The 14458-nt window shown below is 36.2% G+C and overlaps 1 protein-coding gene across 1 annotated transcript; it reads left to right on the top strand.

Annotated features, from left to right (window-relative positions):
• The first annotated feature begins 4779 nt into the window (after positions 1-4779).
• Positions 4780-14225, top strand: LOC118807581 (calglandulin-like). Its single transcript, XM_036569616.1, has 5 exons — positions 4780-4880; positions 7190-7364; positions 11247-11391; positions 12177-12277; positions 13870-14225. The coding sequence occupies exons 1-5, from the start codon at positions 4878-4880 to the stop codon at positions 13911-13913; spliced, it is 468 nt and encodes a 155-aa protein (XP_036425509.1). The 5' UTR covers positions 4780-4877; the 3' UTR covers positions 13914-14225.
• Positions 14226-14458: the final 233 nt, after the last annotated feature.

Here is a 14458-nt window from a genome sequence, read left to right as displayed (position 1 = left end):
CCCTGCAGTGCGCCTCGGGAAACCCCACGCCGCAGCAGCAGCGCGCTTACGCACCAGCAGCGCCACAGGCCACCAGTCTCACACTCTTAATGGAGCTGGGTTCTTCAAGAGTTCTTTAGTAAAGGGAATGGTTCTTTTTAGAACCATGAGTTCTGCATACACTCTTTAAAAAATGGTTCTTCAAGAGTTCTTTAGTAGGGGAAGTGCTTCTATTTGGAACCGTTAGTTCTGTATACTCTTAAAAAAAGATGCTTCTTCAAGGGTTCTTTAATGAAGACAATGGTTTTATTTAGAACCATGAGTTCTATATACACTTTTTAACAATGGTTCTTCAAGGGTCCTTTAGTAAAGGAAGTGCTTCTGTTTGGAACCGTGAGTTCTTTATACACTCTTTAAGAAGATGGTTCTTCAAGAGTTCTTTAATGAAGACAATGGTTCTATTTAGAACCATGAGTTCTATATGCACTTTTTAACGATGGTTCTTCAAGGGTCCTTTAGTAAAGGAAGTGCTTCTATTTGGAACCATGAGTTCTTTATACACTCTTTAAAAAGATGGTTCTTCAAGGGTTCTTTATTGAAGAGAATAGTTCTATTTAGAACCATGAGTTCTATATACACTCTGTAGAAAATGGTTGTTCAAGAGTTCTTTAGTAAAGGCAGTTGTTCTATCTGGAAGCGTGAGTTCTGTATACACTCTTTAAAAAGATGTTTCTTCAGGGGTTCTTTAATGAAGGCAATGGTTCTATTTAGAACCATGAGTTCTATATGCATTTTTTAACAATGGTTCTTCAAGGGTCCTTTAGTAAAGGAAGTGCTTCTGTTTGGAACTGTGAGTTCTTTATACACTCTTAAAAAAGATGGTTCTTCAAGGGTTCTTTTTTGAAGAGAATGGTTCTATTTAGAACCATGAGTTCTAAATACACTCTGTAGAAAATGGTTATTCAAGAGTTCTTTAGTAAAGGCAGTTGTTCTTTCTGGAAGCGTGAGTTCTGTATACACGTCTGTATACAAAAGATGCTTCTTCAGGGGTTCTATATTAAAGGCAATGGTTCTTTTTAGAACCAGTTCTATGTGCACTCTTAAAAGATGGTTCTTTAGTAAAGGGAATGTTCTATTCTGAAACACAAAGTCTATTTAAAACCATTTCATACTCAAATGGTTCTTTGCCTGCTGAAATGGTTCTTCATACTGAAGGAGACTCTGTTGTATGTGGTTCTATATAGCATCAAAAAGCGTACTGCTATTGGTTACTGTGTTAAGCATTGTGTAACAATAGAAGAACGCTTTTTGGTGCTATATAAAACCGTTTTAAAAAGGTTCTACATAGAATCATGCACAACACATTCTCCATCAATCTGAAGAACCATTTCACTATACAAAGAACCATTTAAACATGAAATGGATCTAAACTCTTAAAAAAGATGGTTCTTCAAGGGTTCTTTAGTAAAGACAATAGTCCTATCTAGAACCATGAGCACTCAAAGAACCATCTGCATGCTTACAGACCTCTTAACCATCTTTTCTAAGTGTATGTTGAACTCATGGTTATAAATAGAACCATTCCTTTTACTAAACAACCGTTGAAAAACCTTCTTTTTGAAGAGTGCACTTCAACACTGGAAGAAAAAAATATAAATTTATTAATACATAATGATAAAAACGGTTTAGATCAGAGGTATTTCATTAAAATTCAATAAGGTCCAGTTAGAGAAAATTTCCTCAAGCAAACGTCCGGAACATCACAATGTCTAACTTGTATTATGATTCAGTGCCACACTGTAAACTGAAGTAGCCTAGTAGGTATATCAACATCTTATACAGTCAACAACTGAATGTCAAATCAAATAAAGTACAGTTCAGTCATATTTCAACAACATTTATGGTCAGTTTTCCCTTTTTTAGAGCACGGCATGTGAAATAACTTCTCCTGACTCACTTTCTTCTCCAACTGCTGTGTCTCTCCTTGTCCCTCCCCTGTGTGTGCGTCGCTCATTCGAGTCTCAGTGCTCATCGTAATGCACAGATCTGATTGGCTGAGTAGCATCACGTGTGATATATTTACAACGCCTGCCATTGGTCAGTGAGTCTCCGGCCACTAAAGCTACCATCAAGGCTAGAAAAGTTACGCCAATTAAAATAAGACCCATCGAAATTAAATAATTTTCCATAGTTTATCGGTTATAGGTTCAGGTCCACATAGGACAGCATCTGGGTCTGGACTCGGACCGTGGTCCGCCTATTAGTGACCTCTGGTTTAGATTATCCAAAGCCTATTTCTGAGCATTTCTGCATCTCAGTTCAGTCATCCAGTCACTACGATTCACACGTTTGGAATAACTTGTCATATTAATAATAATGAATAATATCTTATACAGTGTAAATTGAAACTTTATAAACTATAAAGGTAAATAGTTTATTAACAATTCAAAATATTACAATATAAAATTACAATATAATATTATTACCAAATAAGTTTCCTGACATAAAACAACTACATTCTTTAAAATGAGGGTTCTTGAAGAGTTCTTTAGTCAAGAAAATGGTTCTATATAGAACCATGAACACTCACAGAACCCTTTGTATGATTAAAGGGTTCTTCGGATCATGAAAGTGTTTTTCAGATCAGTGGAGAATGTGCTGTAGACGGTTCTATATAGAGCCTTTTTGAAAAGGGTTCTATACAGCCCAAAAAAGGGTTCTTCGATTGTTACAATGTCAAGCAAACCCTATTCAAAAAGGTTCTACATAGAACCATATACCGGACATTCTCCATCAAGCTGAAGAACACTTTCACACTCCGCATCCTCTAACCATCCTCCTTTCTCTCTAACCTATTTGTAACTAGCAAAGATACTTTTTCTGAGTAGACAACAAAACACTTTGTAAGTCACTCTGGATAAGAGCGTCTACTAAATGCTGTAAATACACGTGTAAAGGGCCAATTACTTTTCCATACAGGGCCGGTTGGTGTTGGATAACTTTTTTCTTCAAATAAATGACTTGATATCATGATATTTCAAAAAACTAAACAGTTTTTTTGTGGTTACTCAGGTTGTGTTTGTCTCATTTAAATTTTGTTTGAACATGTTAAATAATTCAGTGTGACAAATAATGCAAAAGTAAAAGAAATCAGGAAGGGGCAAAACCTTTTTCACAGCACTGTACATGCAGGGCAAGGTAAAGCAAAATAGTCAGCAAAGAGAACTTTTTTTTTCAGATTTACCACAAGTTTACCGTCATTAACATCGCCTATAAAAACTCAGAGGATATGTGAAGATTCGCTGGTCATTTGGATGGTAATAAAATGGCATTGTATGGATGACCCCTGTTTCTTATCACCACTGTGAAGAAAAGTCTGAGTTGGTAAGATTCTCTATGGGCATTTCACATCAAACCATACCTGAATGAACCACTGAATTATGTTGAAATTTAGAAAAATGTGGAATTCTCCTTCAAACAAACAAGTTAAACTGTTCACACAGCACAGACTGAAAGATGTACGTCATCAATCAAATCAAATCAAAGAGCAGAACGAATGTTCACATGATATGCAGGGCTGTCAAAGACTCAGGAGTATTCAGTACTCAGTGGTCCTGAGGGGGCAGTGTCCAGCAACATTTGATATGTGCTTAGATACACTTGGTTCAACCAAGTGGTTCACACTTTTTCCAAAAGTATCCAGACAGCCATTCTAATTAGTGAGTTCAGCTACTTGAAGGTGCACCCATTGCTGATACATGTATCAAGTAAACACATAGCTTGTATAATCTTCATAGAAAAGCATTGATCAACAGAATCAGTAGAATGGGATACTCCGGAGTAGCTGCACATGAGCCTAAGATCACTATGCGCAATGCCAAGTGTCAGCTCAAGGGGTATAAAGCCCCCAGCATTGACCTGTGAAGCAGTGGAACTGTGTTCTCTGGAGTGATGGAGCTCCATCCAATACCTCTGGGATGAGCTGGAATGGAGTTTGTGATCCAGAACTGATCATCCAACACAAGTACCTGACCTCATTAATGCTCTTGTGCTTGAATGCAATCAAATCCTCACTGCAATGTTCTAACACCAGGTGTAAAGTCTTCCCAGAAATGTAGAGGCTTTTACTGCAGCAAAGGGGGACAAACTCCCTCCTTCATTTCAGAAAAAAATGCTGGAGGACCAGGTGGCTACAGACTTTTGGACATATAGTGTGTCTGTCAACCGAGAATTTAGTGAGTGTTTTTAAGTGTTTTTGCAGGGAAATCATCTAACTTAGCAGGCCTCCAGGATCAGGGGTCAAATAGTCCTGCCCTGAAGTGTCTCTCGTCTAGCTATCCACCAAATGATACAAAATGTGAGACACTTGACTGCTTACAACACTTACAATTATTGTAGTGGAATAATCCAGAATCCCTAATGACAGCCACAGTTGTTGTGAACTGAAAATAGAAGCCTAATGGTGCACATCCCTGTATTTGGTCTGCTGACGTTCACACGGGACTAAGCAGCCTGAAGCACCTGCTCAAAGTGCCATAGCTGAAAAGTTACTAAATCCCAAAGAGGAATGAAGATGTACGCGACCTTTTTCAGACACAGTATTTCAGCTGATCAAACTATAGTTTTATTATGCGCTTTCTATTTGAGAGGCCAAATTCCACCTTAGTCTTCATTTTCTGCCATTAATAAAGACATGAAATTCAATACACTCAGAGAGGAGCAGGGCAGATGATCCCTCAAGTGGAGAAAATCTTTAGGATACCATAAATGGTGCGTGTAAAAGTGCGCAAAAGTCTCCAGGGAGAATTTAACATAACATCAACTACGATTTTCTAGGTAGAGTCTCCCCAGCACTCGGTCAGTGGACGCAGAAGCTTCCAGTTCAGAATCCTGACAAAATGGTGAGTTTTTTCTTGAACCTTACATTACCTACACTCTTAAAAAAAGATGGTTCTTCAAGGGTTCTTTGGTAAAGAAAATGGTTCTATATAAAACCACGAACACTCAAAGAACCCATTTGCATGACTAAAGGGTTGTTTGCATTGTGAAAGTGTTCTTCATAATGAAGGAGAAAGTCCTGTGTATGGTTCTACAAAAAACCTTTTTGAAAAGGGTTCTGTATAGCACCAAAAAGAGTTCTGCTACTGTTACGACTGAGCTTGTAACAATAGAAGAACTCTTTTTGTTGCTATATAAAACAATTTCAAAAAGACTCTAGAACAATCTAAAGCACTTCTCATGCAAATCATGCAAGAGATCCTTGGGTGTTCTTTGAGTGTTCATGGTTCTATATAGAACCATTTTCTTGACTGAAGAACCCTTGAAGAACTATCTTTTTTAAGAGTGTACCTTCTATTAGAATCATTGCTTTTCTTACTGTTTCACTGTGGTTGTATATTTTATTAATGTATAATAAGAAAGATGTTATTTTACACTGTAATAATTACTGTAATTTTACACTCTCAGAAAAAATGTAGTAAACTATTACTGGGGCAGGACCCCTCTTGTCACTGGGGTGGGACCCTCAAGGGTACATCTCAGTACCTTTAGTCAGGGAACATAACTGCACCATAATCCACTGAAATGATATTTTCTAAGCTGTACTGACTCCACACACCCCGTCTCGTCTCCAGGCTTTTATTTTATTGTTATGTTTTAAAACATTCGGTTATGAAAAGGTACAAATATGTACTTTACACCTGGAAAAACTTATTTAAGGGGCATAAGTAGACCTTAAAACCACTTAAAACCAACATTTACATTGTTTGTACCTTGATAGACGAAACATGTACCTGCACAGAACCTTTATTTCTAACAGTGTAGAGTAATATAATAACTCACTGTTTTCTACACAGTCTGTTATTGTATTTTGCTATGAATTCTGGAAGCTCGTGTGCATTCTTACGTCAAATCAACATCACAATACGTCAAGGCATTTTCAGAATACATGATATACAATTTGCATCATGATATTCGGTTTTTCTGGGGTTTGATAATTAAAAAAGATGCCCCTACAGTGCCACATGTAAAAAATACAGTTAAAAATGATGAATACAGTCATTTTAAACCAGCGTTTCACATAATGTGTCAAACTAATTTTAATTAATCAGGATAAATTATGCTGTCTTGTAAGGAAACATGCAGCTGATCAGTGTTCCCGAAATCCATAGGATGTTCAAAAGCATCTGTGATATATTTTGTAACAATAAATGTCATCAAATAGCCCAGCACTCTGTACAAACTACTGCAAACTGAACTGAACTTTACCACCATTACTATAATTCTGTGTAATTCCAATTAAATGCATAGTTATCTTCAGTTTTACACCTTCTGCTCTCTTTAACGTATATATATATATACTGTGTTTTTACAGAGTTGCTGTGATTTTAACGCTTTACAGTTTCTCTGGTATAGATTTTCTGGACCATAGTGAGCAAATTTGTATTTTTCCTCTGATATTTTCTTCATGCTGATGTCTTTACTGTGTTGAATTCTTTAACATACAGTGCAGGTTTAATCATAAAGGAACATCAAGCAAATTTGACCTTCAGGAGATGGGCAGCACTCTAGTGCCATGATCACTATGTGTAATAATTACATCCCGTGTCTTATGTGTGAGATTTCAAGGGAAATTCCACCAATTTTTTAAAAAGTTCTGTGTAATTCAATCGTTGACAGTGTTTTCCAGCTCGGATGTCTTTTACAGTGATGGTGATAGGAACCAGGGTTCGTGATATCAACAAAACAAATATAGCCATTTTATTTACTATCCAATCCGGGAACATATATAATGCTGATGATTATAAAATAGTGGTAAATCTGGAAAAATCTGGTTTCTTTGGGTCATATTTTACTTTACAACACCCTGCTTGTATATCAATTTAGGCGAAAAAATACAATTCAAAACAACGTATCAGAACAGTGAATTCATAACTGTTTCCGTGAAGGAGCTTTCAAAGGCATTAAACTCTTCAGACATCTGGTTCCTATCACCCCCACTGTGAACAGTTCTGACTGGAAGGTTTCTCTAGAACAAACCATTTCACATCAAACCGCTCTGAGTGACTTTGTTTACATCTCACCCACTGAATTATGCAGAGAAATCAGTGCAGTCGTGCTCTGCAGTGATTGAGAAACTGGTGGAATTCCCCTTTATATTCAGATGATCTGGCAGATACGCGATTTACAGTAAGTGTTGTCCCCTTTCGAGGCAAGCAAGCTGACCCCGGAGCAGATCACTGAGTATAAGGGCGTGTTTGAAATGTTTGATGAAGAGGGGAATGGAGACGTGAAGACGCAGGAGCTGGAGAGGCTGATGAGTTTGATGGGAATCAACCCAACAAAGAGAGAGCTGAGCAAGATGGCCAAGGACGTTGACAAAGATGGTGAGTTTAAAGCAGGACTGAAATTATTTTTTGTTACCTTGTTAGTTCACGTCACTGGTCATATCAAACACTTCATCATGTAAGATCATTCAAAGGACTACATTCTTATTTTCTGTAATCTTCCGTCAAAATTTAATGACTTTTCCTGCCTCTGAAACGTCTTCTAATTTTTGAAAAAGCCCATATCCTACATTTCTCCATTTTATTTCCCCTCTGAGATCCACTTATAATACAGTCATAATTAATTTTCTGATGAGAATTTTCCAGCCTCTCTTTATAACTAAGAATAAAACACTGTTTTTGTTACTGTACCTTTAAGACTGATGTATGTAAATGTGTATGTAGTGTGAGCAGTTGGGGCTAAACCGCTGCAGTCTGGAGGTGGACGTATGCAAAATTGTTGGTTTTTGTGACATCACAAAAACAGTGTATTCAAAATGAGCTGTTTTCAAATTGAATGATATGTTTTAAAACTAACAATGTTTACATACTACATTACAGTCACTTCTTTAAAAAGCATGGAAAATTCAGTTTTCCACGAGATGGGCCCTTTAAAATTCAAGGGAAATGACATTTCAGCAGGAATCATAACATCCACTGACTGACCATCAGTTGTCATCTCAGTTCTGTTTGTTGTTTTTAGAGGTTTTTTTTAACAAATGTTAAAAGTTAATTTAAAAAAATATATCAACACACACACATATATACATAAACATTTATAAATATATATATATATATATATATATATATATATATATATATATACATATATATATGTGTGTGTGTGTGTATCGCTGTTGTTGGAAGAAAACCTTGTATCTCCAAAATGGTAACTTTACAGGAAATGGACGAAAACCTACTCTACTTTTCATGTAAGTCAATGGAACCAGACTTTCCTCCAAGTCATTTTGGGCCGTTTCTTTTTGTCCATTCATCACGAAATTTACGCACAATACAAAGGAAAACAGGCATTTTCAAATTATGTCAAAAACTGAAAAAATGACAAAAATGGAGATACGAGGTTTTGTTCCAACAACAGTGATATATATATATATATATATATATATATATATATATATATATATATCATATATCTCCATTTTTGGCCTGTGGCCCCTTACACTGTCTATAAATTTCACGATGAATGGACCAAATGAAACGGCCAAAAATGAAAAACATCTGGTTCCATTGCCTTACATTAAAAGTAAAGAAGTTTTTTTTCTTCTCCTGTAAAGTTGTAATTTTGGAGATACAAGATTTTCTTCAGACAACAGCGATACATACACATATTAAATAAATAAACCAGCAGGTAGACTGCAGCTATGTAAGTTTTTTTAGTTTTTCAGTTTTAGACATTAATTTAATTAATTGAAATTGAAAATCTCACAGCTGGGATAGGCTCCAGCACCCTGCTGCGACCCTGAAGGATAAGCGGTTTAGACGATGTGTGTGTGTGTGTGTGTGTGTGTGAAAATCTCACAAAATAATTGACTTTGATCCTATATAATGTAATGCAATGCGATGTATTTCGAACACAATATCAATGTAAACTTTTGGCTGGAGTGATAATACTAATAATGAATGAAGAAACAACATTATTACAGTAGTATTATAAATAATAGCATTTGTACATCTGTGCATCTGTCATGGCTGTAATACAGTGCAGTGTTTCTGGCAGGGCTAAATCCGCTTTATTCGGCCGCTGAATAAACCACAATCCCGAAAGTAGAGTAATTTACTTTTCTTTTTTTATGTCACTATATCTGCGGCTTACGCTCTCCACTCTTGCCCCCAGCACTTTAGATGTCAGCCAGTTAATTTGAGCACCCTTCACATGGAGTTTGGTAAACAGGGACACATAAGAGGATTAAACGGGATGAGAGCTGTGAGTGAGGCTGTGACCGCATGAGGGCGCCAGTGAACACAGAGTGGCTTCAGCTCTCCCTTTATAAAGCACTCAACGCCCTCTGCTGTCTGTGTGGAGAAACAGCTGGAACACCTCTATTTACAACATGGTGGCTTGCAGTCATGTGCAAAAGTTTGGGCACCCCGGTTACATGATGTTTTGTGTTGAAAGAGCTTCTGCACACTGTGAGGCACAATCACTGTGTATTTGCTGAATTTATCATACTGGAAAACATTCAACATGAAATGTTTCCTGTGCAAAATTTTACATTTTGTGTTTTATTTCTTTTTCAGTAAGTTAAACTCAATAAAACATGTGATACGACCGCAGAACAATCACAAGATGGCAATGTTGATGCCCGTACTTTATTTTCTTACTATACTTACTATACTTACTATTCTTCCTTACTATAATTTTTTCATTTATATTATTTTAATTAGGTCTAAATGGTTAATAATGGGTTGCATTTACATTCAGTTTACATTCTGTCCACAGGCCATTCTACTGAATTAAATTCAAAATTGAATTCAAATTACAGCCCTACAGTAAAACCAAACAAACAAACAAGCAAACAAACAAAATTACAAAAGAAAAAATCCCAAAAACAATTAAGTAATCAGACTTTAGGTATGTACAAGGATTATATTTTGATCTATTTAAACCCAAAGCATTAATAAATGAGCTAAGTATATACAACATCATCATTTACAGGGTACTTTCTGTCGGGAGGTGTCTCAAACTCCAACCCCTGAATTTATACTTGTGAATTTTTTTTTCTATTTTGTTTTTTTAAAGATTTATTGATTTCTTTTAAAGTGAAGTTGAAAGATTTATTTATCATGATTTAAAAAAAATCTGAAAAAGTCTGTAGAATTAAGAATTGCAATTACCAAAACATATATTCTGAATATAAACATTTTTATGTTTTAATGAAAAATATTATGATTTTATGTGTGTACAGCTGCGGGTGGGACTCCCAAACATTTAGAAGCGGGTCTACACATGGTCAAATTATTATTGTTGTTTTTCAATCCTATTCAAATGTAATTACATAATGAATTATGCCTAAATAGTTAGTAATGGTTATGTTTATATTGAGTTTACATTCTGTATTCTTGTGTTTGTTTGTCAAGAAAAGACAAAATCATGGCAGAAATGTAAAGAAATGGTTTTTCTTTCTGCAAAGCAAGACTGTATGCACAACGACAACTTTCCATTAACTTCAAATCATAACCAAGTATCTTCTCTAATATACTAACACAAAATGTGTTGATTAAAAGTATAGAATCTGCACTTTTCACAAAGTTTCAGTGCTTGTTTCACTGAGCTATAAGTGAGAAATGATTTGTATAAAAATATTAAACTCTAGGCCTTTTCTCCTTTTCTCTTTAAAGGGGAATTCCACCAATCTTTCAAAAATTTCTGTGTAATGTAATGTTCAGAGTGGTTTGATGTGAAATGGTTATTTGAGAAACTTACAATCTCTGATTTCTTTACAGTGGTGGTGATAGGAACCAGGGGTCACCATGACCACAACACAAATAGAGCTGTAAAAATGCAGACTATTTAAGCTTACAACAACCTGCACGTACCCCTCTGCCATGAACTTATTTTGAAAGACACATTTTAGGCCAAAATCTTATTGCATAACTGCCGTAAAACACGTCTTGCAACTATTTTGTATAAAAGTTGTCTGTGACATTGCGTTTAGAGGCATTAACTGTTCAGACGTCTGGTTCCTATCACCACCACTTAGAACAGAGAATTCACAGCAAACCTCTATGCTCTGTTGTTTATATATCTTAATGATCTAATTATGCAGAAAATGTGAAATATTGTTGCATATTGTAAACATTGTTGGGTCTTTTCGTCTCATGAACTTTGTAGGCCTGTTCATTAGGAGTGATGAGTCTCAGCATAAGAAGTTACTTCATGTTTTATCTGGTTGTCAGCATTTTACATTTCTACTTTTACAGGTAAAGGCACCTTCAACTGCGACAGCTTCCTGGGCCTCATGGCGCTTTACCATGAAAGAACTAAAAACCAAGATGCAGAGCTACGAGCCGCCTTTAAAGTGTTCGATAAGGAGGCCAAGGGCTACATCGAGTGGAATACACTGAAGTAAATGAGTCTAACTTAAGTTCCTATCATTCAGTGAGACAGCAGTCTTTTCACAAGAGGTCTGTGGAAACTGGAATGGGTAAAAGAAAAGTGCTACTTCAGGTTTCCAGCTTATACTTTGTAGGCACAATAAGCACAAAAGCAAAGCTGAAACGTGATGTATGAGGCCTGCAAACACTCATAAAAACATGCAATCACGTTCCTTTAAAGGGTCTGTGGACTACATTTCTATTTTATCTTTTCTCTTAAGGTCTATTTATAATATGTGTGTCTTTTTATGTGCCAAAAATAGTTAGTCAAAAATAAAATAATTCTTTTTTACATGACCGTTTTTTAACCTCTCTTTATCCCTTAGAACTGAACAGGCTGATTTTGTTACTGTGCCTTTAAGACTGATGCAAGATAAATGAGCTTTCTGATTGGCTACTCTGTATTGTGCCTCAGTCAGAAACACTCCTTACAGCTTCATATGAATGGGCGGAGCTAAACAGCTGTAGGCTGTATAAGCACATGTAATATGTAGATATATGTAAATAAGTTTTTGTGACATTACAGAAACAATGAATTCAAAACAGGCTGGACTGTATGGACCGGGCAGTAAACTGTAAGTTTTGAAACTTTCGCAGTGTTTACATATTACTTCAGACTCCTTTTTTAAAAAGAAAAGCGAGGGAAATTTGGCTTTCCACAATACAGGCCCTTTAACTCGGACTCATGCTGTTATTTAAAAAAAGCTCCTTTAAAAAGCAATACAAACTCTATAGAAGCATGTTTTGTTTTCGCAGGTATGTGTTGATGAATGCTGGTGAGCCTCTGAATGAGGAAGAGGCAGAGCAGATGATGAAGGAGGCTGACAAAGACAGAGATGGAACGATTGATTACGAAGGTACAAGAACAGATCTGAGTGAAATGAAAAAGAACCGTGCTTATATACTCGTAAAAGAAGTTCATGACTGTCATGTTTTGTTTAGAACTTGAGAAACAGAATCAACAGCATGATTCTCTACTATGAAACTCAATGCCAGTAAAATGGCAATAGGCCTCTGATGCATGTAGTCACAAATATGTAGACGTGTACATCCAAATAAGGAACTCCGAGCCTGAGCCGTTTTTCTCAACGGGAAAAATGGACGTTTTCGCTCTTAGAAACCAAAAATGTTCCAAACCCAGTGTTTTTTTCCAGTGAATGCCACTGGATCCTCTGAATTATATGACTCAGGTGGGTGGGGCTCCCAAACATTCAGAAGCAGCCCTGCACATGGTCAAATTATTATTGCTGTTCTGCTATCCTATTCAAATGTAATTACATAATGTATTAGGCCTAAATAGTTAGTAATGGTTATGTTTATATTGAGTTTGTTTGTCAAGAAAAGACAAAATCATGGCAGAAATATTTTTTTCTTTCTGCAAAGCAAGACTGTATGCACAACAATAACTTTTCATTACTTCAAATCATAATCAAATATCTTTTCTAATATACTAACATAAAATGTACTGATTAAAAGTGTAGAATCTGCACTTTTCACAAAGTTTCACTGCTTGTTTCAATTAGCTATGAGTGAGAAATGATTCATATGAAGATATTAACTCTAGGCCTGTCAGTCTCGGCACTATCTGCCAATAACTCTTTCAAGGGGAACTCCACCAATCTTTCAAAAATTCTGTGTAATTTAATTGTTCAGATTGGTTTGATGTGAAATGGTTCATTGAGAAACTTACAAACTCAGATTTCTTTACAGTGGTGGTGATAGTAGCCAGGGGTCGCCATGTCTACAACACAAATATACCCATTTTATTTACTATCCAAAACCACCAGTGAACCTACATGTGTGGGTTTTTTCATATGTAATGTTGATAATGAAAAAATAGTGACAGTGATATTCAATAAATGAATAATTTCATGATGTAAATAGGCCAGATTTAGCTAGATGTCTCATTTTCACCTGTAGTTCTTATTCAGGTTATGCTAATACTCCAATTTGGCTACAAGCTAAGACTACTTCACACTGAATTGACATCATAAGGTTTGCAACCTCACCAAAATACTCCACACAAACCAGCAGCCTTCATCAAATGCAGTAGTTGAGTTGCTTTGGCAGTTTCAGGCTGCAGTCTAAGTAGCTGGTGTTTGTATATAATAGTGTTGAAATTTAATAGTATACTTGCTTTCATACAATGTCAGACCAATTCGCAGGAGAGTCAGCTTACTCATGGCAGTATTCATAGTTTGACTGTTTAACCTTAAAATTTATAGGTTCACTGACATTCAGGTGGACATGCATACAGGATAGACAGTATAGAACATAATAAAACAGCATTAAATTTGCCTATAGAGAAAAACAGCCTAGATTTCCTTATTTGGGCATGACGCTCACTACAGAAAGTCACATGACCTTAGAGGCCTATAACTTCTGTTTGCAAACTTTATGCAAAAGCCATATTCTGAAAAAATTATCATAGATGTTGCTCTTTTCCCAGAATTTGTTGCCATGATGACCGGAGACTCATTCAAGATGAGTTAAGATGGAAATCAAACCTTAGGATGGCCAACGAAACATGACACTGAGCGTAAACCACTGGAAATCAATGCGTGCACTCTCACTACTTCACAGCAGCCGAAGTAACTTCACCTGAAATAAAAATATGTCTTGTTTTACAATTAGATATATTGATAGAAATACTGTGGGTTGGTAATGACATATTAATTACATAGTTATAACCAAAACCTTGGCTTATAGGTGCAAGAATGTGTTCTTTTATGGATATGATAACATCCATGAAATGTTCTCTGTTATTTAATGGATATGCAAAGTAAATAAAACATCTGAAAGGAATAAAAAGGCCAGTGTGAAATGAGTAAATAGGAAAATTTGGCATTGTTTATGAAAGAAGGGCAGTAAGGGGTTAATATCCCTGATCCACTACCCGGATACAATCATGGCATCTGCCGTGCTCAGCCATTAAATCCTATCCTCATCCTGTTAAGAGTAATGGACTTGTGCTTCAGCCAATCGGAGCCTCCCATCATCCTGGGGCCAGCCAATAGCAGTGCTCAGAGGGAGGTGGA

Source organism: Colossoma macropomum, unplaced genomic scaffold (assembly GCF_904425465.1).
Source record: "Colossoma macropomum unplaced genomic scaffold, Colossoma_macropomum, whole genome shotgun sequence".
NCBI classification, from domain to species: domain Eukaryota; kingdom Metazoa; phylum Chordata; class Actinopteri; order Characiformes; family Serrasalmidae; genus Colossoma; species Colossoma macropomum.
The sequence above is the reverse complement of the archived record's forward strand: the minus strand, read 5'-3'. Positions and strand labels throughout refer to the sequence as shown.

What these genes read in the sequence shown, in the direction of transcription:
- LOC118807581 (XM_036569616.1), top strand. An exon ending in CAAGGACGTTGACAAAGATG is followed by an intron (nt 7,365 to 11,246) that starts GTGAGTTTAAAG and finishes CTACTTTTACAG; the next exon opens with GTAAAGGCACCTTCAACTGC. An exon ending in TGGAACGATTGATTACGAAG is followed by an intron (nt 12,278 to 13,869) that starts GTACAAGAACAG and finishes CTCTTTTCCCAG; the next exon opens with AATTTGTTGCCATGATGACC.